General features: G+C 37.3%; 1 protein-coding gene across 2 annotated transcripts in view; it reads left to right on the top strand.

Annotated features, from left to right (window-relative positions):
- The first annotated feature begins 991 nt into the window (after window positions 1–991).
- RAD54L_1 (DNA repair and recombination protein RAD54-like) overlaps window positions 992–23,030 on the top strand; it is a 30,238-nt gene continuing 8,199 nt past the window's right edge. The window contains exons 1-14 of one of the 2 annotated variants that reach the window (XM_051211951.1): window positions 992–1,016; window positions 4,005–4,104; window positions 4,139–4,198; window positions 4,231–4,347; window positions 4,383–4,443; window positions 4,476–4,614; window positions 4,650–4,719; window positions 5,150–5,275; window positions 6,339–6,501; window positions 6,885–7,009; window positions 15,042–15,299; window positions 18,050–18,122; window positions 19,445–19,612; window positions 22,587–22,712. In XM_051211951.1, coding sequence (XP_051072074.1) covers window positions 4,102–4,104; window positions 4,139–4,198; window positions 4,231–4,347; window positions 4,383–4,443; window positions 4,476–4,614; window positions 4,650–4,719; window positions 5,150–5,275; window positions 6,339–6,501; window positions 6,885–7,009; window positions 15,042–15,299; window positions 18,050–18,122; window positions 19,445–19,612; window positions 22,587–22,712 — 1,489 coding nt within the window. In that variant the 5' untranslated portion in view covers window positions 992–1,016; window positions 4,005–4,101. Of the gene's footprint in view, window positions 1,017–4,002; window positions 4,199–4,230; window positions 4,348–4,382; window positions 4,444–4,475; window positions 4,615–4,649; window positions 4,720–5,149; window positions 5,276–6,338; window positions 6,502–6,884; window positions 7,010–15,041; window positions 15,300–18,049; window positions 18,123–19,444; window positions 19,613–22,586; window positions 22,713–23,030 lie in introns of those variants that run through there. The other variant, XM_051211952.1, reaches the window with a different exon arrangement.

Genomic DNA, 23,030 nt, shown 5'->3' with positions numbered 1-23,030 from the left:
TGTATAGAGACCCCTAGCAATGGCCGGATTCCTCAACTTTGGGTAAAATTTCGCGAAAATGGCACAAAACCTCGAAATTTCACCAAAAATAACTTGAAACTGGGAAAATTCCAAAAATTGTTGTGAGAATTTTGGGTTTTTCTCAACACTTCCCAATAATTTTCAAAAACGTCTAAGAAATCCTTTCATGTTCTTCGGCAAAAGTTCAGTGTTATTTGTGATTTGTTGACAAACCTCACAATTTTTCGGGTTCTTAACATTTTCAGAAATTTCATCTAGTCTCCTGGTTTTGAAGGGAGTTTCGGGGTTGTAGGTCAGTAACGTAAATGATGTATGTTTGATGATTGGGGGCCTGCTCAAGTTAGACCACTGGCTAACATCGAAGTCACATTCCGAGGTGAGTGGCTAACGTGAATTACCTTTTTGTCGTACTCATGTATAATGACTGCTTTGATGACCGCAAAACACAAACGACGTTATCAAAGAGATATATTAGTATGGGGGGGGGTACAAGAAACAGTGTAACGACTGCTGCGTGGGCCAGTAAATGAAGTGCAACTAACTGACGTGCGTTGGTTGTCCTTGACCTTGACGAGGGTTGGTAAACTGTGGATATTAATGCCCTGACTACAGGATGATTTGTCTAGGGCCAAGTGACATTTCCATGGCCATACAGGGTTTTCCCCAAGATCATATAAACATCCTTATTCTTCCTCAAAGTTTGAGGAAATCTCAGATGGATGGGCAAGTCGGTGGTTTCTTCAAATTTACAGGCGATTCTGGGGAAAAACTCCGAAATCTGTGTTACGCGGTCCTGTGAGCAAAAGTCTATTATTCAGGGTATTGTCAAAACATTTTACGAGGTAGTTACAATACATCATGATATTATGTGACATGATTATCATGTTCAGCATGCTTTTCACCACCACTCTTCGGCATTGTTTTAGTACGTTAAATAGTCACGGAACAAAAAGGGTTCAGTCCACACCACTTTTTTCAAAAAGCAGGTGATGCAGGTAAGTTGCTACCGCTGCAGACTGTGGTCTCTCTTCCTGTTCGGCCAGGCGAATGCTAATTGTTTCTTCCAATCGAATGGTGTAGGGTATAACGAAAGAGATGGTGGGGGAGTGGCAGCCAACAGGTGTCACACTAGGGCGACAAACTTGATGAGCGCCCATCGTGAGTTTGCAAAAACTGTAATAAGGTTACGGTGAAATTTCGGGGTAAAGCGCAAAAATTAGGAGAAATTTTTGGGAAGAACCCCAAAGTCATGGAAAATTCTGCGACCTTCTCCAAAGTTTCCCCAAAATCATGAAAAACTTTGGGGTTTTGATGAAAGGAGCCGAGTCCCTTAAAGTGTAATAAGATTCTGGGAAAATATTGACGAATTTCTAATGATCTGGGGTAATTTCGGGGTTTTGGTGCCATTCCCTCAAAATTCACTATAGTGGCTTTCCAAAAATGGGTCATATTTCCCCGAAATTGGGAGATCGGATTAGAGAAATCATAACTAACTGCTGACTTATTCATATAATCTGACATGCCCTAATTCAATAGACTTTGAATGCAAACTGCTTTGGCACATCGCCGTGCTCCTTTTTTAGTTACCGTGAATCTGAAGTGTACTGAGCGCCTAATTTTTCGCGTATATTATTTTAAAGGAAAGGCTGAAAAATTATTCTAGACAAACATGTTTAATGATATCGTGAACAATGTTCTTTAAACTATGTACACTGTAAACCGTGTCCCCTAGCGCAACAAATTTCGTGTCTCAATAAATAGTTATTCAAACTGTCGCGAACTGTTGAAGATTGTGTGCAACTTTGGGTGTACCAATAATTAGACTGATAATGAGAGATTTTGATAGTTTCTGTACAGTGATAATAGTAACTTACTACGCAAAACTAGATGATCTAAGCACAATAAAAACAGCCTGCATTCAACTGCAATTCAAACAGAAACATTATTCATTTCCCTTGAAAGTCCGAAGTTGTGTGTTGTCTACAACACTACAACTGCACTTATGGACGCGAAAGTAGAATAGTCCATTCGATTTGGCTGCTTGTTGGCTTTTCGTGAAAGGGCAGACATAAATGGGACTATATAATACGTAGTACTACTCAGTATAATGACCTCAGTAATTTAAGAAAGTATATTGCTTTTAGGTAATATACCTAATAAAGCATGTTAATGCTAGGGCGTATTTAGTTGTTCATTAGGAACTAACTAGGGGAAAACGTGAACACGATATATAGCAATATTTAGATAATTCGACAAAATTCCTCTATTTGGCGCTTGTTATCTTATTTTGCTATATGTAGGTTTGAAGGTTTGCATAAAACTCATAAAAACATGTAAAACGAAGCTATCTTCTAATAACTAACGAAATGAGGGGTTATAAATGGGATTAAAGAAAAGCGCATGATAGATTTCGCTTTTTATTCATTTCCCATGGATGTTGCAGTCTTTCTCCACATGTCTTTATTTCCACTTCCCTGTCTGTTGCCAGTTTGGCCTGAATTTGATGTTTCCTTTCCCTTGTGTTATCTGTTCTTCCACTGTGTTTTTTCATCATTTTAGTAGATGGCTTTGTTTTTTGAGATGGAATCAAGCAGTTTGATGAATCAGACTTAATATTTACCAACCTAAATGAGACAAAAAGTGATACTTGTAAACGGTATGCTATCGTCATTGAGTGTGTTGTTCTACACATTAAATGGTTTCTGAGTCGAATTTTGTTCACAAATGAGTGTTGGGACTATACAGGGCTAATGATTAAATAGTATAATGCAAAACGTACCAGTTACTTTCCAAACTAAAGAAAAACAATTGACTGCTTTTCAACCTTTTTTAATCTTTACAAAGGTAAATACAATAAGATTGTATAGGCCTCAATAATTTCGTTATATTTGTCTACTGGGGCTTAACAACAACAGTGTACATAAGTATACAGTCACTAATGTTTATTACTCATGGATTGGTTTTCAGTTTTATTCCAAAATTATTGAGAGTAAAATTACGTTAAAAAATCTAACTGGGCAACCCAATCAGTCTCTAATCTTTAGTTCAATAAAGTGTAGAATAATAATAACCACGAAAGAATTGTAATCTAAGATATTGATATTAGGAAAGCAAATACTTTTTACACAAATCTCGTATATTCTGGAGGTCCCGTGGATGATTCCCGATTTAAAGGAACTATTCCTGACCTACCAACCAAAAACGCCATAAAACTATTCAAAAATCAATTTGACTTTTTCAGAAGAGGGTTTATTTTCTCAGTACCCTTTTAAACCCGTGCTGGTTGTTTTAGTCCTGCGAATTAACTGGAAATTCCGATAATAGTCATAATTGTTTGCTAAGCTTTCAGTAAAAGTAAGATAAAGCTATCTTGTACTGGCCATCAATTCCAGTTGCCTTGGAAACGGCATCTAGAAAGCCAATGCTCCCTTCACAGTTCAAACCAATAGTTATATAATTCAAGGTTTCCAGTCATGATTGATCCAGTTTCCCGGAATAGCCTCCATAACTTATTTGACAAAGTCAATCAAACTCAATATAGAGCTTAACACATGTATAGATTTTGCTTAATCATCCATAATTCTTTGCTTCATACATAATCAATAAAAAATCTCGTCACGAACTATTATGACTCCTGTATCACAAGACTGTGATCAACATAATTACTTATAGTCTTCAAACTACGTTTCAGAGTTCAGCGATCAGTGATGAGAACCTCCATACATGGTCCTATGTTGGGTCGTACAGAGATATAAAACCAGGACATAAATTTCGAACCAGTTTTTTCTTTGACGGTTCTCATCGTTTCATATTCTTTTACTAGCTCTCGTGTAGTTTCGTATCTTTCATCTTCATGCAACGTATCGTCCTATATTCCATAGTTCTCGGTGTTCAATCGTATTAAAATGTTTTTTACTACCTGCACCATTTTGTTATACATTTTCTTGTCAGTGATTATTTATAATTTATTTTTCATATTTTAGGTATCTTGGGTCCACAACGTTATCACATAATTTTCTGCTAACATTGTTAACCAAAAAACTGACTTCATTTATTGACCCCTCATTTTGAAGTTATGTTATGGTTTGTGCGGTTATTAATTTTCTAAACCTATAAGAGAAGAAGCTTAGCACCGAGTAAATTAAATTGTACAAGAGAGTCGTCCAGTGCACCTGAGGTATCTGATTTTCACCTAATCTATTATTATAGCCATCTCTTAAAAAGTACAGAACTGTTTTGCATGAAAAAAATGTTCCAGATCATCCTCCAGTTGACCCCAACTCTTTCAGAAAGTCATCACTTGCATGCGACTACCCCAATTCTCACGTATGTAGAAATCGTTTTATTGAAAATCTTTTTAGGAAAATCTTATTCGCAATATATTGTCAAAGCCTTTCCGAGTGCCAATTATTAACTATAATGGTAAGATTTCTACATAATACTTCTATTTTTAGGTAGTTCAAGTGATGTAAGGGTCTTGGGTGTTCGTCGTAATACATCTAGGGTTGCTTTACATGACCCTTTTGAAGAAGATGCCCTAGTTTTGTATTCACCTCCAGAAGTGACAGCCCATGACGCTCTTAAACAAGAATCGTAATTATAAATATAACTCACTAAATATTTTCTAGAACTAAGAAGCTAGTTCATGTCGTCGTCGACCCAATGTTATCGAAAATTCTTCGTCCTCATCAGCGTGAAGTAAGTTACTAACAATTAGTTTACCTTGTAAGTGGATGTTAAAGAAAATCATGCATTTTTAACCAGATGTATTTAATGATTTCGTGAGTATATCTCCCCGTGCTCTAGTCAAGTTTCGCACTTATATTTTGTGAATTGCACGCGTATCTGTTGAGTAAGCTATTATTGTTGATTTTATTGACAAATTCACACAAAATGTTTTGTTCCTGACTTGATAAGTTTATATTTTACTACAACACGAATTTCTACTTGTCAGTGGAAGCTGTTGCAAAAATAGTAACATCAGCGAAAGTACGCTCGATAAACGATACAGTAAGATTATTCACTAGTGTTCTAACTTGGTTTGGATATTTCATCATTTGAGGAAATTAATTTTTTAGATTCATCTGCTTTCATTGTTCATTGTCTTCAAATATTACTTTCATTATAGGGTGTCAAGTTTATGTATGATTGTGTTACTGGTGTACAAATACCTAACAATCATGGATGTATAATGGCAGACGAAATGGGTCTTGGCAAAACATTGCAATGTATCACATTAATTTGGACATTATTGGTTAGTGCAGTGTAATTGTTAATTCATACTTATATTTTCTGATAATGTTTTAAGTTGCTCCATGCTAAATGCGATGACAACTCACTTAAATTGTTTAAATATATCTGAAGTAACAGGTTACAAAGTGTTTGCGTAGAAACTTCTAGAACTAATTTATTTCAAAACTAAAGCAGTAAAGTCATTAAACATAATATCAAACCTAATGATCATTATAAAGTTAGTCTTTAGCATCTGACCTTGGATTAACCGGAAGCGATAAAGCTGGATGAAATCCAGTGAATACTTATTGATGTGTATTTTTTTAATCAGAACGGGTTTTCTTTACTGATTTCGTATGGTAAATTTTTCTTCTTAATATGAAGGCCATAACCTGATCTACTTTCTGTAACGTAGCAACAGTGAAAAAATGAGTTATCCTTAAGCAATATAAGACGCCTATCTCTTAGCTATTGAGTTACAAGTTTAAACTCCATTCAGTCTTTAGTTTGGTCAACTGGGATAATATTCCTAGCTACCAAATACAGTACGGCCGTAAGTTGGCACGCGAATATAATATGTATTCCGTTGATATTTGTTGAAATAAATGTCAATAAACAATAAATGTCACGTTTCAATATTCAAAGTTTGCATTAGATTACTTTTCTACCAACATTCTGTGTATTATAATAATGCTGTAGACGTAAGAGTAATCTTACAAAAACATTTTTCCAAATGTTGGTTGGTTTTCTCAAATACCAAACCTAATATAAAACTCACTTCTTCATGTCTTATCAATTTACATTACACAAGACTAAAAATATATTCAGACAGGATGAAAAAGCTCGAGAGACAGCCTCGATATTTGTTTTGAAATATGCTTGATATGCCATTGGTTAGTAGTCCGCTCTCCCTCTTAATGTTCTCACATGTAATTGCTCATTTTCCTGGTCAACCGATAAACTCCTGTTCATTGGCTTCACTTGGTTTGGTCTTGTGTTTTAAAAACTCATCAGATAATATTTTAGAACTCTACTGATAAGTTATTGGTGTGCTTAACTTTCCTTTGTTTTATAATTTCTCTTAGCGTCAAGGTCCGGAAGGTAAACCAATAATCGACAAGGCAGTAGTTGTTACGCCTAGTAGCTTACTAAGAAATTGGTACAATGAATTTCAAAAGTGGTTACACGGGAAAATACATCCATTGGCTATCGATTCTGGGAGTAAGGAAGATATTGATAGCAAATTAGGTAAGATAATTCTCACTAGAACCGAGTAATAAATATTCATGAGAAAAAAAAATCTTGATTTCAACTTGTCAGTATCTTCTATTTAACCTTTTAATTAGGGCATCTTTAAACACTGTCACTGTTCGTAGGGCCTTGTTTGTACATGCATATTTTGGACTCTTAATAAATAACGTCTTTGTTAAGATGTATTTGATTATTATTTCCCTTCTGTTTTAATTAGAGTCAATGGCTTTATGATTTAAACAATGTGTTTACAGTTCATTTACTCATACCTGAATAAATGTATCTTGTCTCCTACTCAATATTAGTGAACGTTATCTGGGTATCGTAAAAACTGATATTAACTTGATTTATTTGTTTTTCTTCTCAATTTATTCCAATAGCTGGTTTTCTTTCACAAACCGGACGTCGAATTCCTTCGCCAATTTTAATAATCTCTTATGAAACTTTTCGATTGCATGCTTCCGTTTTACACAAAGGTTCTGTGGGTCTAGTTCTCTGTGATGAGGTAGCTTATGTTATTTCGTGTTATATTATCATAACTTCATATAATTGTAATTCTCTTGTTTAACTCTTTTAGATGATTATTTAGCATATGCTAGTAAAATCAGTCTAGAGTGACAATGGCTTAAAGCCAATGAAATAAAGACTGATTAGTTTAAATGTTTGATTTTTATTTATGGATTGAGAAATGTTAAAGACTTACACATTCGTACTTCAATTCTGTCGTTCATTGAATAAAACTCTAAAATGATATAAATGGTGACAACTGTATGTCGGAGGCTCACTAACACTAAACATTATACAGCTGTTTTGGAGATTAAGTAAATACCAGGTGAATAGCCATTACAATAAAGACCTTCCAGTTTGATATTAAACAAAAAGAACTGACGTTATTTAATTCTGCTGGCTCATTGCCCTCCATATGCTAGGATTGTGGCTCATGATATTTTGTAAACATTTTTCCGTTTAAGAATCGCAAGTGCCACCGGTATAATCAGTTTGGTCCATTCAAGAAGAACCATCTCAAGTGTCGTCATAAACCTAATGCTGCAGGTAACGTTCTCGTCGACTGAATTTTCAGGAACTGATCTCCTACCAGAAGGTCCACTTATTGACTTGGAATACACAGATGATGTAGTCCTATTTGGTGAAGATGCTGATAAAATACAGTCTTCTGGAAACACTGAGCAACAATGCCAGGATGTTTGTGATGCGTTTCTCACCCTCTTGATGCAAGATGTTGCTTCCGGACTCAGTCAGTCAGTCAGCTACAACGTAGGACCAGGCACATATGTGCATCGGTCCAGGTTGCCATACCGCATCACCACAACAAGATGAACAACGGATTCATAGCAGTGGTTAGGTCAAAGGTGGTAATATATAAGAGAAAGATTGCATATAGAGATATAGTACAAGAAGAAAGAATTGGTTCGTAGAAAGAAAGATATGAAGTGATTTTAATCTCTTAGTTTAAGGGGAGACAGGGAGTGTATGCACCGACGCCATTGTGATCGATTCTGAGCCATGTCACCAAGAGTCTCCAACCATTGGTTACGAAAGTCACGCGGACCACAACCAAGTAGTCTGCATCTACCAACATGGCTCAGACTAGAAGTTAGTGACTTCAAGCACTGATGCCACGTTTTGGTTTGGCCGCCCCCAACTTTCTTCCAACCATCTCCAATACCGGATAGCATTGCACGTCGTGGTAGTCGGTGTTCAGGCATACGTAACACGTGGCCTGACCATCTCAGTCGATGAAGATTTACAATATCATCAGTTGATTTACTATTATTCACTAATATCCTGCGTCTAACCTCACTATTACTTACCCGGTGATCCCAGCAGATGCCAGCAATATTTCTAAGGCATCTGTGGTCAAATACTAATAGCTTACGAGTGTCTTCTACTCTTAATGGCCATGTTTCGCTGCCGTAAAGCAAAACAGAACGGACTGCCGCGCAGTATACTCGTCCTTTTATTGATAGACGGATATCTCGCCTCCGCCAAAGGTGACGTAAGTTGGCAAAAGCCAAACGAGCTTTTCGAATCCGTGCTGAGATTTCGTCCGATACCAACCCATTATGGCTGATCATACTTCCAAGATAAGTGAAGTTGTCAACGCGTTCGACTACTTCACTCCCTATCCTTAGTTCAGGTGTTGACGCAGACCAGTCCTGAAGCAACAACTTGCATTTAGAGGGAGAGAAGTGCATTCCAAACATTCTGGCATTGTTACTTAGTGCTACCAAAACTCTGCAATTTATCAGCGTCTTCACCAAACAGGACTATATCATCTGCGTATTCTAAGTCTATAAGTAAACCTCCTGGTAGGAGATCAATACCCGAGAATCCAGTCGACGAGAATGTTATTTCTATCAGTAGATCTATGATCAAGTTAAACAAGAATGGAGAAAGTGGACAGCCTTGACAGACACCACTTGAGGTTGCAAAAGTAGATGACAGCTCGCCATAAGCTCTGACTCGACTAGTAGTGTTCGAGTAAAGAGCCTTTACGAGGTTTATGTACTTCTGTGGTACGACTTTCAATGACAGACACTGCCACAGAATCTCTCGGTCTACCGAGTCAAATGCTGCTTTTAAGTCGAGAAAGACCACCATTGTCGGACGCCGATAAGTATGCCTGTGTTCTAGAATCTGACGAATGGTGAATATGTGGTCGATGCAGCCACGACCACGTCTAAAGCCAGCTTGGTTCTCTCGTGTTTGCAGTTCACGAGTCTTAGTTAAGCGTCTGATAATTATCGAGGCTAGTATTTTAGATATTATATTAGTTAAACTAATCCCTCTGTGGTTGTCACAGGATGATTTTGACCCTGGCCTGAGTCAACACCTGAACTGGGGATAGATAACACTCTCCTCATCTAAATTTCCAGGGGTTGAACTTCTACCGGGAGGTTCACTTGTTGACTTAGAATATGCAGATGACATAGTTTTATTTGGTGAAGACGCTGACAAAATTCAGAGTCTTCTGACCACTCTAAGCAACAATGCAAGCATGTTCGGGATGCGATTCTCTCCCTCGAAATGTAAAATGTTGCTTCAGGATTGGGTTACATCGACATCCGAACTAGTGATAGGGAGTGAAGTAGTTGAGTGTGTCGACCGCTTCACTTATCTTGGAAGTCTCATCAGCCCTTGTGGTTTGGTGTGTGACGAAATCTCAGCACGGATACAGAAGGCTCGACTAGCTTTTGCCAACTTGCGTCATTTATGGCGTAGGCGAGATATCCGTCTATCAACCAAAGGACGTGTTTACTGCGCAGCAGTTCGTCCCGTCCTTCTTTATGGCAGTGAAACATGGCCGGTAAGAGTAGAGGATATCCGTAGGTTACTAGTATTGGATCATAGGTGTCTTCGAAACATTGCTCGTATATCATGGGACCATCGAGTAAGTAACGCAGTTGTTAGGAAACGGGTACTAGGTAAGGATGGCAAATCAATTGATGAAGTAGTGAAACTTCATCAGTTGAGATGGCTGGGACACGTGTTACGTATGCCCAACGACCGACTGCCTCGATGTGTGGTGTTTTGTTATAAAGGAGTAGATTGGAAGAAAGCTAGGGTTGGCCAAACCAAAACATGGCACAAGTCCATGAAGTCACTGACAAGTGAACTGAGTCATGTTGGTAGGTGTAGACTACCTGGTTGGGGACCGCGAGATGATAGCAACCGATGGTTAGAGACCCTGAATGACATGGCTCAAAATCGTTTGCAATGGCGCAGGTGCATCCACTCTCTGTGTTCTCCCAAATTCTAATCTTCTGAATTTGTCATGTCCCTTTTCTTTTCCTCTTTCCAAATTTGTTTCACTGGATTATACTCTTTAAATAACATCTCCAAACCCTAATCTTCCCGATTACTGCTTATACTCTTATTACCTCTACCACTACGGGATTTGAATCGACAACTGCATCTCTGTGCTAATGTGGTGTGGCAACTCGAACTGATGTACGTGCGTACGAAGTTCTACGTTGTTACTGACTGACTGACTGGCTGATTGACTGGGGATAGGAAGTGGAGTAGTCGAATGCATCGACAACTTCACTTATTCTGGAAGTCTGACCGGCCTAAACGCCTTGGTGTCTGACGAAATCTCAGCACGGATTCAGAAAGTTCGTTTGGCTTTTGTCAACTTATATCATCTGTGGCGAAGGCGAGATATCCATCTACCAATTAAGGGACGCAAGTATACTGCACAGCAGTTAGTTCTGTTTTACTTTGCGACTGCGAAACGTGGCCACCAAGGGTGGATGATATTCGTAAGTTACTAGTGTTTGATCACAGATGCCTTAGAAATATTGCTGGCATCTGCTGGGATCACCGGGTAAGTAATAGTGAGGTTAGACGCAGGATATTAGTGAATAATAGTAAATCAACTGATGATATTGTAAATCTTCATCGACTGAGATGGTCAGGCCACGTGTTACGTATGCCTGAACACCGACTACCACGACGTGCAATGCTATCCGGTATTGGAGATGGTTGGAAGAAAGTTGGGGGCGGCCAAACCAAAACGTGGCATCAGTGCTTGAAGTCACTAACTTCTAGTCTGAGCCATGTTGGTAGATGCAGACTACTTGGTTGTGGTCCGCGTGACTTTCGTAACCAATGGTTGGAGACTCTTGGTGACATGGCTCAGAATCGGTCACAATGGCGTCGGTGCATACACTCCCTGTCTCCCCTTAAACTAAGAGATTAAAATCACTTCATATCTTTCTTTCTACGAACCAATTCTTTCTTCTTGTACTATATCTCTATATGCAATCTTTCTCTTATATATTACCACCTTTGACCTAACCACTGCTATGAATCCGTTGTTCATCTTGTTGTGGTGATGCGGTATGGCAATTTGAACCTATGCATGTATGTGCCTGGTCCTACGTTGTAGCTGATTGACTATAGAATACCCTTAATGCTTATGCTCGTACATAAATCAAAGGACTAAGAGAAGATGAGATATTCCGGCATTACGGGGTGACAGTAATTCTGCTTCATTAGGGAAGGATGATTGTGGCAATGCTCGTGTATTCTCAAATTACAATGCAGCTGATTGACTGACTAACTGTAGTTAACGAAAGACTGGTGGAGATAACCAATTTAATGTTTATTGCAAAATTGAAGTACTTTCATAAAATGGGAAAACCATACACTGAATACATTATTTGCACATCTTTAATTGTCCTTTACATGCTTTACATGGTTCTTTCAATTCTGTTATTGTTACAGTTGCTCTCTGTTTCCCTCTCTTTTCCCTTCAATTCTTTCTTCTGGCACCCATTTCACTTCAGATTGCTACTACATATCTGTCCACATATGTATCATACACCAGAATACATCCAGGTATAGATCATAAAATGGGATCGAAAGTGATCTCACAAAATTCCAGGTTGATTACAAAGAGAGAAGAAAGTATGTAAACTTATCTGTTAGTAATTTAGCTATGTCCCTTCAGCTTTAATCTTCATCTGATATCGTCTTAACTTCTCACAGTATGTGAAACATTCATGGATGTTCGCAAATCAAACCAACAGATAATGCTGCTGGAAATTCTCTTGCAGATATGTTATGACTAGCTGAAAAATGATCATATCTAATTTGTAGAAAAGTATTCGATGATATATTTTATAACATCAAACAAAATGATTTGAATTTGATGGGCTTGCTTTGGATCGATAAGATAAACATCTTTAATATCGTCCTTAGACACTATATGCTCTCAAGTAACCCCACAATCTAGCGATTCTGCTTTTTACGAACTCATTACTTTATTGCTTGCATCAAAAACATTCACCTGTTTTTTGGAATAAATTGGGCTACTCCGAGTTTGCTTAAGCTTCCCTTTTTTAAAACGAGTACTAACTTTTGTGTTTCGTCCAAAGCGTCTAGTTCCTTATTCCTCAACACCTATTATTTATCACGATCTTAGTAAATTAGAATAACAGTTAATCAGATCTAAGTTGGGGGATGTTTTAGCATATCATTCAAATCACATATGTAATCTTTTTCTATCTTTATTAGGAATTTGCATTTCATTCATAGTTTTCTGTCGTAACGGTGTTAAATACTATATTAATGATTAATAATTATATTATGCCGTTATATATATATATATATATATATATATATATATATATATATATGCGCCTAAAACTATACACAACTCAGTTAATCCAACGACCAAATAGTTTTGATTCAATGATTAAAATTATGCTTCCAGGATGGCTCATTTAATCAATTAACCGTTTAGATAAATTTTTCACAATCTATGTTTCTCGAATTCACATTAGATATCTCCACAACCATGTTGATCTCGGAAACAGTTGTTTGACTTACAAACAGCAGTATCGTTCAAGTTAGTATCAAAGCTCAAATTTTCAGTAGTGTGAATTCATCTACTGGTAGGTTGATTTTACATCATATCCGGGACAAAAATGTAGATTTTCTTCTAGTTAGATCTGAAAAGATATTCACTTGCAAACTGTCAACATCATACAATTAGGTGTTTATTTTAACAGATTCTTACATTATGATCATGAGTTGATGAGTGCCAAAAGGATGTAATATTCACTGATTACGAGATGGTGGAGAAGATTTGTAGCTCAGGTGGATGATTTTGGTGGAGTTTTGTTCTCTGAGCTGGATCCAGCTCAGAGAACAAAACTCCACCAAAATTCACTGATTACTTTAGCTTTGAACTCGGTACAAACGAAAAACATATACACCACGCCGTAAAAGTAGGAGTAACGCCCGACCGTTGTTGTTACCTTGAAGTGGTGGTCGGGCTTGCCTATCGTGATGAAGCAACCAAGCTATACTGGCTGGAACAACCGTTCCTCAAGGTCCTATCATGTCACACAGGTTGGTTGAAGAGCGATAAGACTAAAAGCAACAAACCCAAGTCGTACTGCTGACTGTACAGAGGTGTGACAGCAGTAAGGTGTTTCCTTCAGACAACCAGCATGACAGCGATGCTGCCTTCCCACAAGGACGGGTGGGATTAGAAAAGGTCGACTCTAAAAATGCACACCTCGCCTTATCCCACGGATATCCGTCTCCGGCGATAAGGTCTCAACAAGTACGGAGCTAACAAGAAAATTACCCACGAAAAGGTCGTGTGTGATCGATCACAAGCAGTTGTCCCTTGGGCACTGCGGTCACGCTCTCAGGTCACTAAGACCACCTCTAATGCAATTTCCTTTTCAGGTACCTCCAGAAGAACCCTTCCACGGTGTGGGCAACCGGGAAGTGATAACCACCCTCATACCTCTAACAACATTCAAGGCCACTGTTGTAGCTGTAGGACTAACGCAGAAATTGTTGACCATTGGATTCATAGTTTTTGTACCTACAGGGCAATTACAGATGTGAACGCTCTTCTACAAATTGTGCTTAATTACATTGTGAGCTTCTTTAAACCAGCAGTTTATTCAAGAGGTCTACTGTCTTCTACATGGCTCATTGAGCTAGTGAAACTTCAATAGTATTTTATTACTTACGAAACCTTAAAATCGTTCTCTGATAATTAGTGAGAAAAAATGGATGCGCAAAACGATTTAACCACAGTCGTGGATGGTTTACTTTCAATAACTTGGGTTTTGTACGAGTTTGTGGCTTAGAATAATTGTTTAGTTGCTCTCTTTGCTGTTGAGTAGATTTATTTAGTTAAAGGGAAGTTTCCATCGTCAATTTTAATACTTCGTATACAGCATTTTACAGTTTATTTGTTTATTTTAACAAATTTCGGTACAAGGAGGCAACGAATATATATGATCCACCCTTCATTATTCGATTTATGTGGGGGCTGTGACACATCCGGGTACCCAAACCTAAGCAGGTGGTTTCCTTGGGGGGCCACTCCCCGAGCCTTTGATCTGAAGGTCCAATCCACAAGTCAGAGGAGCAACGTTAGGAGATGCAGTCTCATGTTAGCCGGTGACCAACAATAGGTTCATACGTCATTTGTTTCCCTACGATCCTGGAGCCCGTGTGCACCACTGGTTTGGAAACAGGGTTTTCCAACTCCCTTATATGGGTCCTTCGTATCCACTAACCCTGTTAAAGCGTGGGACATTCGCTTTTTGTCCTCTCAATTTCGTAAACAACATCCCATCCGCGAGAAGGCAATGAGTTGGACTTTCCTGTCAGTGACTGTATACGCGTGGCTATGTGAGAGCATTTAAAGAGGGCGAGTGAACTCTCTCCACCCTCGGTCGTACCAGGTCATTTGTGAGCCAGTTTTCTGAAGTAACTTGATTGGCTAGTAAAACTGTGGTATACTACAAAATAATGCAATCTTTCAGTCACCTGTTCAGAAGTAAATTTTTTCTGGATAAGTTTTTTTGGTTCAAAGTTTGATTACCACAGCCTAATATATCTTGTTGGGAAACCGACTACTTGTCTGTTATTTCTTCTTTTTTTCTTGAAAAAAAGTAAACCAGATTTTCTTGTAGGAATCCTTTTTTTCGAAATAATAAATCTAGATTTTTGCCATCGTTTCTATTTCACTTAAATAGGGCCATCGTTTAAAGAATTCTGAAAATCAAACATATCAAGCACTAGTTCAACTAAAATGTCCACGTCGTGTACTTCTTTCTGGGACACCAATTCAGAATGATTTACTGGAGTATTTCAGTCTAGTACACTTTGTCAATATGGGATTATTGGGTACAGCCAGTGAATTTAGACGTCGTTATGAAATACCCATTTTGCGTGGACGTGATGCAGATGCTACAAAGGAAGATCAAAAGAAAGGTGAAGAGATACTACAGGAAGTATGTTTCTTAAAATTTTGTATTCCTACCTGTTCTTGTCCATGCTATGTGACGTTGATAATTTCATGGGAAAACATTCACCAGTTTCAAGATTTAAGTTCGACATCTGAACATTCATTACTCTCTGATTCAATAAATGTCAGTCAGTTATACACACTGTACTACCTAGTACACATGTGCATCGGTTCAAGCTGCTATATCCTATTAACATAGCGAGATGAAATTATCCAGATAAATCCCAGTGTAACAAAATTAGTTGCAACATCAGTAGTAGTAGTAGTAGTAGTAGTAGTAGTATGGTGCATGTTACGGATATAAGTAGTATGTAACGACGATCGGAAGCGGAAGGCCTGTCAAAAATGGTTAAGAAGATTGAACTGAAGAACAGAGAAAGGGAAACAGAAAGGAATCAATAAGTGAAGAATCATGAAGGATGTGAAAGACGATTGATGGAAGGTTTAAAAATGAAGTATTTATTGTCCTGTTTTCACACTTTACTAAAGAACTCTATAACCTTGCGTTATATAATAAATTGGTTATCCCCACCTGAATTCTCGTTAACTACAGTAGTAGCAGTAGGAAAGTTTACTTTAAGACAATGATTTAACAAGAAATAGTGGGTTCGTAAAGTAAAAAGGGAAGTATAATTTTGAAACTTAAGATCAAAGGGAAGATAAAAAGTAAATGCGCCTGAGCATTTGGGAATGATTCTGAGTCATGCCACTCAAGGTTCCTAACCCTTATTTACATTAATTACACGAACATCAACCAGTTAGTCGAAGGCCCCCCAAATGCCCTGGTACGACCGAGGGTGGAGAGAGTTCACTCGCCCTCTTTAAATGCTCTCACATAGCCACGCGTATACAGTCACTGACAGGAAAGTCCAACTCATTGCCTTCTCGCGGATGGGATGTTGTTTACGAAATTGAGAGGACAAAAAGCGAATGTCCCACGCTTTAACAGGGTTAGTGGATACGAAGGACCCATATAAGGGAGTTGGAAAACCCTGTTTCCAAACCAGTGGTGCACACGGGCTCCAGGATCGTAGGGAAACAAATGACGTATGAACCTATTGTTGGTCACCGGCTAACATGAGACTGCATCTCCTAACGTTGCTCCTCTGACTTGTGGATTGGACCTTCAGATCAAAGGCTCGGGGAGTGGCCCCCCAAGGAAACCACCTGCTTAGGTTTGGGTACCCGGATGTGTCACAGCCCCCACATAAATCGAATAATGAAGGGTGGATCATATATATTCGCTGCCTCCTTGTTTTCAAATAAAATAAATGAAAAATAAATAAATTAGTCGACGCTTACATACATTGCTCAGTGCAACAGTCAATGCCTTGATGGGCTTTTGTCATATTTTAGTTTGGTAGGCTCTAATTTTCCGCTGACGTACTTAACAAGCAAGCATTACGTAACGAGACAGAAAGTGGTTGGGCATACATAATACATATTCTAACCTCCTCTGTCGATGAAAATTCACTACTTCATCCATCGATTTTCCATCCTTATTCTAATATATTAAATATATCCCTTAATATTGCTCACTTGATAGTCCGAATATACATGAGCAGTGCTTCAATGACATTTCTGTTCAAATAGGAGCTGTCAATGAACGCGCGTAGTGTGGAAGTTTCTATGACATTTAGATATTCACCTTGGATGCTATAGCTAGAAGACGTCATTAACTGACGGTGAAAGGTTTTCAAAAAGATCTTGGTTATTCAGCTAAGATACAATCACTTTAACCAGTAAAGTAAACAACAATTACAAATTAATACTATTATTCATTGTTAACTTGAACAAGCTTATATGATTAGTGGAATTGTGAGATAATATTATGAGATTAATGATTAGAATAAATATGGTTTAGATATGGTGAAAGAAATAATACTACAATTAGAAACTCTATCAGATGTTTAATAAAAGACTGTGTTGTTTATAAAGTTATATGAAATCAGTAAAAAATAATATAGTGGGGTGAGTGCTCGGAAGATCAATAGTAATGATAAACCATTAGTAATAATAGCAGTTATATTACAACGGAATTAGTCCCTTTGGTAAATTTGGATAGTGCAATAATTGGACGAAGATTATCCGAGCTATGTGATTCATTAGCGTAATATATTACGAACGACCTGATCACATATACTTGTTTGGAATATTTATGTATAAAAATAAAAGGTCATCTAAACAAATGGAGGATAAGAGGAGACGAAGATTATAAAGAAAATAATATGAAAATCTTGCTTACTTATTCTCTATGTTTGCATCGTCTTCGTGTAGTCAGTTTTACTTATTTTATTCCTTTAGTTAGTTTTTTTCTTTTTGCTGTTATGTTTTGTTACTTTTTTGCTTACTACGTTGTTTTGCTGAAATGCTAGCGAGTCCTCTGATTTAATTTCAACGGTAATTGTTGATTCATTCTCTTCCTAAAGACTCATAATTTCTAATTCATAGTCCACATCAACATTTCCTACTATGAATCTATATTTTACTTCATAAGAGGAAATTCTAAGTTATGAATCGACTAGCATCGTATGTACCGGTGGTTTACTTAATTCCTTTATTTTTTTGAGTGTAAATTTTGCCTTCTTACTAACAGCACTTTTGGATACCTTTTTTCATTTGGCTTGACAATGTATCATTCATCTTTATTTATTTAATCGTCTTTAAACGTAGCCTTCAACCACTTGAACATATCATCATTATTATTATAATTGTTACTTAACTCCTTTTGAAAAGCTTTTAGGTATTGTGACACGGTGTATTATCCGTCGGACTCAGGCTCTACTCACAAAATATTTACCTGTGAAAAGTATGTCAGTTTGTGTCTTTTTGCTTCTTTTTTTTACATTATTTTGTTTTCAGTGTATAAGAGTAATTTTTTCTCTTACCATATGTAACTTCTCTTGATTAAAGTTATTTTTCCGTGTACGTTTTCTAATTTACTATAAATTGATGTTAAATATTTTCTGAAGTATATGGCCACTTAGAGTAACATTATGAGACCAAGTAGTTATTAGCAATATGTGTGTGTATTTTTCTTACATCAGCTATTCAGTTGAGTCACTTATTTGTTCCCTGTCGTCAAATATATATTAATATAAACTGAAACAAACGCTAAACTCTCACTTTAGAATTTGTATTCACTTAGGTTCACTTAAATTGTCACCATTAGTCATAGTATAAACATGATGGACATTTATATATTCACAAGGTAAAATAAAGCTCAACCAAAACAGCTGTTTATCCTTATTTGAGTTTTTAAAAGTAGTTTTTCGTACATCATGTATTCATTTTCATAATTGATCACTCGTACGCTTGTTGTATTTTATTGGTTATATTTCGATAATGATATTAGAAGACGAAGATTATCAGAACTATGTGATATATTAGCGCAATACATTTCGAACAATCTGGTCACACATATACTTGTTAAGAGCATTTATATATAAAAATAAAAGGTCAACTAGACAGGAAACGGGGTAAGAGGAGATAAGGATAATGATAATAATAATAATAATAATAATAATAATAATAATAATAATAATAATAATAATAATAATGTGAACACAAAGCGAAACCTAATCACTCTGGATAATAAGTCAATATTACCAGGGTAGGTTTAAGGTAAGAACAAACTGTTTTTGAACACATAAAGGGGGTTTGAATTTTCGTATGGCTAAGGCTTCAATGAACCTTAGTATACGCCCCTTTACACTTTTATACAGCACTACAAAAGCTGAATTTAGATCAATCTTGTGACCTGTTTCAATTATATGTTTAGCAATAGAGGATGATGGATGTTTATCCTCTGCTCTTATTGGGTCACTTGATTGTATTTGTTTCTGAAGCCATTTGGGTACATGTTCACTCATCCTAATGTTGAGATCACGATTACTCCTCCCTATGTGTGACCACACACACATTGGTTATAAATAAAGTAGAAACTTATGCTGATTTACAAAGTTGATAACACCGAATTATTTTCCGCTTTTGGTCCCCATTTTTATATTTGGATTCACTGTTATCAGGGTTCCATTAACTTTAAAATCTACTTGCTTCACAGAAATATTCACATTTTTATTTAATTTTGATGAAATACGCCAATTTCTCCCTTATTATTCTCCGTTTCAGTTGAACAAGTAGTTTGCTGCAATTTAGTTGGAAGTCAGCGTGAGGTGTATTCAGATTTTGTTAAACGAATGGTACGTGAAGTTTCACTGAAAATGAATAGTGCAGATGATTCGCGTAATGATAAGTCTAGTCTGGCGTCTATAACACATTTAAAAAAGCTATGTAATCGTAAGTCCAGTAATTATTTGAAATACAAATTTTGAAGTATCTGTTTATGAGTAATGCAAAACGGTAATAAATAGCACTAACAACAAAATGATGTATTGAATAATAAAATGAAAATAATTGTTATAAAATGAGTGTTACTTGTAAGCTCTTTCTGAGATTAAAAAGACAATTGACTTCACTTGATTAACGAAGGTTCTTCTGCATGTGTTGGCACCAACGGGGTAATGCGAAAGATAAATCCGATAGTGTTATTCAATAATAATCCGGGTCAAAACTCCAACGTAGTGAAAATTTGCTTAAAATGATGTTATGACTATTACAGCCTTCAATCACAGGTCGTGGCCAATAAAATAGAACATATGATAGAGATAACGATAACTAAAATTACAGCGGTAGCGTGTGTATCAGTACAGCCAAACAATTCTGTCCATTTTGTTACAATTTGTACAGAGAAACAACAGATGTTGAATACGAATGCGATTGCATATGAGTTGTTACAAATAAAGAAAAAACGTGGTCTTTATTTTGTCATTGCGGAATCATTGAATATGCATGTCCCTATATGTTATAATTTTCTCTTGCTACGACCCAGCTATTGCTATTGCTTAGCATTCTTGGACACCAGTTCACTCGACAAGTCTTCAGATTAGAACACGGTTGAACAGGGAAGAAATCATATTCCAAACAAGGCAGATGGAAGTAGGAAGCACAATAAGAGAAACGTTAGTATATTTATAGTTTTTTACATGATATGATTGGATAAGAAACAATCAGTCAGTGCGCATCAACACAATCGTGCACGGGACATGCTTTAATCCAATCTATATCCCGCTAACTATAATACTACCCGGAATCTGAACCATCATTACCAGATCTCACATTGACCCATTATGAGGATGATGTCAAAAACCTCGATTATATGCCACCCTTAGGTAAAAGTGATCATCCAGTTCTCAACTTTGACTTCCACATAGTTGCTATAAACGAGCGCGCATCACCCCAACCCACACCAAACGTCTGGAAAGTAAATATATAAGGTATTATTCACTCAGCATCAGAAGTAGATTGGTCAATAGAACCAGAGTGCCTAATTGAAATGTCTTGGGATATATTTCGAAATTTATACTTAAAAGTCATTGCACCGCACGTCCCTTGAACCAAACTACATATTGGAGCCGTCAACGTACACACCTTATGTCATATCGGCCAGCAGGCCTCCTTGGCTAAAACCCTAGAATCTTGTACCATTGATGTATGCGGTGTCTCCAAAAGACACATACAGGATCCTAGGGTGGTCATTCTTTTGACCTCACCTCGTCACAATGGAGAGCCGACGACATACGCCCTCCGTTTATCTGGCGACCCGACCAACGATGGACTCAAACCATATTGCCATCAGTCGTCGTTGGAGAGGCTCGATAGAAGACTGTCGCTCGTTCTAGAATACCTATTTGGACTTCGATCACTCTACAATACGAGCACGTACTTGCTTGCGTCTCACTAGACGCAGAAAAACCACGTTAAGAAGATCCACTAGAATTGAACTGAGTGACGCGAAAGCCGAAAGTAGAATCCAGGAACGACTTAGGTCATACTTAGGCAGTTCTGAAGACGAGGCTGAAGTAGATGTTGCTTGGAAAGATATACGAACAGCTGTGGAAACAGTAACGACATTTATAAGTGATTTAAACCAAACGGTTACGAAAAACCAGTGGATTTCTGCTACATTTATTGCACTGATAGATTCTCGTGAACTCATCCCATCAGGCACTGAGCACGATGAAGAGCGACAACAAATCAGATCTAGGTTGACCGAAAGTTTACGGAATGATAGTGAGCAGTTGTGGGCAACGAAATCAAAAGAGATGGAAAAGGCAGTAGTTGCTGATGGATAATTCCAAGTGCATTATGATGCATATTGCTCACCATGGTACAGGTACATACACAGTGAATAACATCCAGCTATCTGTTGTCCAGACACACAATGACTTTGGCGTCATCGCTGGTCAAGACTTCAAACTTACTGCACACTGTCGTGCGATAGCCGTCAAAGGTTGTGGGACCCTGTGGTCAATACATAGGGCCTTTCACCATGTCGATGCCAAAACTTTTCTGACTCTGTATACAGTATTCGTTCGTCCTAAACTCGAGCACTACTTACAAGCGACTGACTCCTTCCTAAAACAAGAAAGTGAACTGTTGGTAAAGGTTCGAAAAACCGCAACTGAGCTGATTCTGGGGAAGGCAAAGTTCCCATATGATGCTCAAACGGCTAAACCAAACGTATTTCCGTTGTCACAAAGAAGAACTAGAGGCGAACTGATCACAGTTTTTAAATTACTGTGTGACACATTTGCATCCGAAATGCCCTCATTTTTCTTGTCTTCCGAAACAAAGAGTTTATGAGGACACTAAAAAGTTCACAGGCCTATAACAAATTACTTGTCAGCTGACTATCGACTTTCCTATCGAATTATCGACAAATGGAATTTATTACTTCAACACGTGATTGAAGCTCCATCTGTCGACTCTTTCCAAAGGAGGATGGGTCGACTGAGAGACCACCATTATCAGGACTAACTCAGGTTACCTAGTCTCCTGTCTTTTCCAAAGCAAACATCACGTAACAAGATAGAAAGTGGTTGGGCATGCGTAAAACATGTTCTAACCTTCACTATCAATGAAAATTCACTACTTCATCAATCGATTTTCCATCTTTATGTAATACATTGAATGTAACCCTTAATATTGCTCACTTTATGGCCATAACATACTTGAGCAATGTTTTAATGATGCCTATGATCATTAATCAATTTTCGTTTGGCGAATATTTTTCAGTTGAATAATCCGTTGTCAGATTTACCAAGTGTTTCATTTTATTTATAGTGTACTCTTATTTCACTCGATACTTTCTTTTGATGTACAGTTGCTTTCATAATCAGAAATATTTGCTTCCAATGTTATTATTGTTTAGATCCAGATCTAGTATATGAGAAAATGGTAGCAAATACTGATGGCTTTCATAATGCCCTTAGTTATTTTCCAGCTAATTATCAAGGCTCACTTGAATCTAACGCTTCTGTAAAACCTGAACTATCTGGTTAGCAATTCAATTTCTGAATTATTACTTGATTTTATTAAATTAGTTGTGCTTAGATGGTTGTTTGGTTAATCGAATATTGTAGTTCAACTATTTTTGCTGTTGATTTCTTTATTTTTTGTGTCGAGTATTCATTTTTAATTATTAATTTCACATGTATACATTATACCTTCAACAGCGAACAGCAACTATTGTTTTTAACTTGCAAGAGAGAACCTACTGAAACACGAGTATGTTGGAGTAAGATATAAATTGGAGCTATACTCCGCAGTTCTCGAAATTTCATGTATTATTTAAATGCAGTCGGTGCAGGGTAAC

This window comes from Schistosoma haematobium, chromosome ZW (genome assembly GCF_000699445.3).
Source record: "Schistosoma haematobium chromosome ZW, whole genome shotgun sequence".
NCBI lineage: Eukaryota > Metazoa > Platyhelminthes > Trematoda > Strigeidida > Schistosomatidae > Schistosoma > Schistosoma haematobium.
The sequence above is the reverse complement of the archived record's forward strand: the minus strand, read 5'-3'. Positions and strand labels throughout refer to the sequence as shown.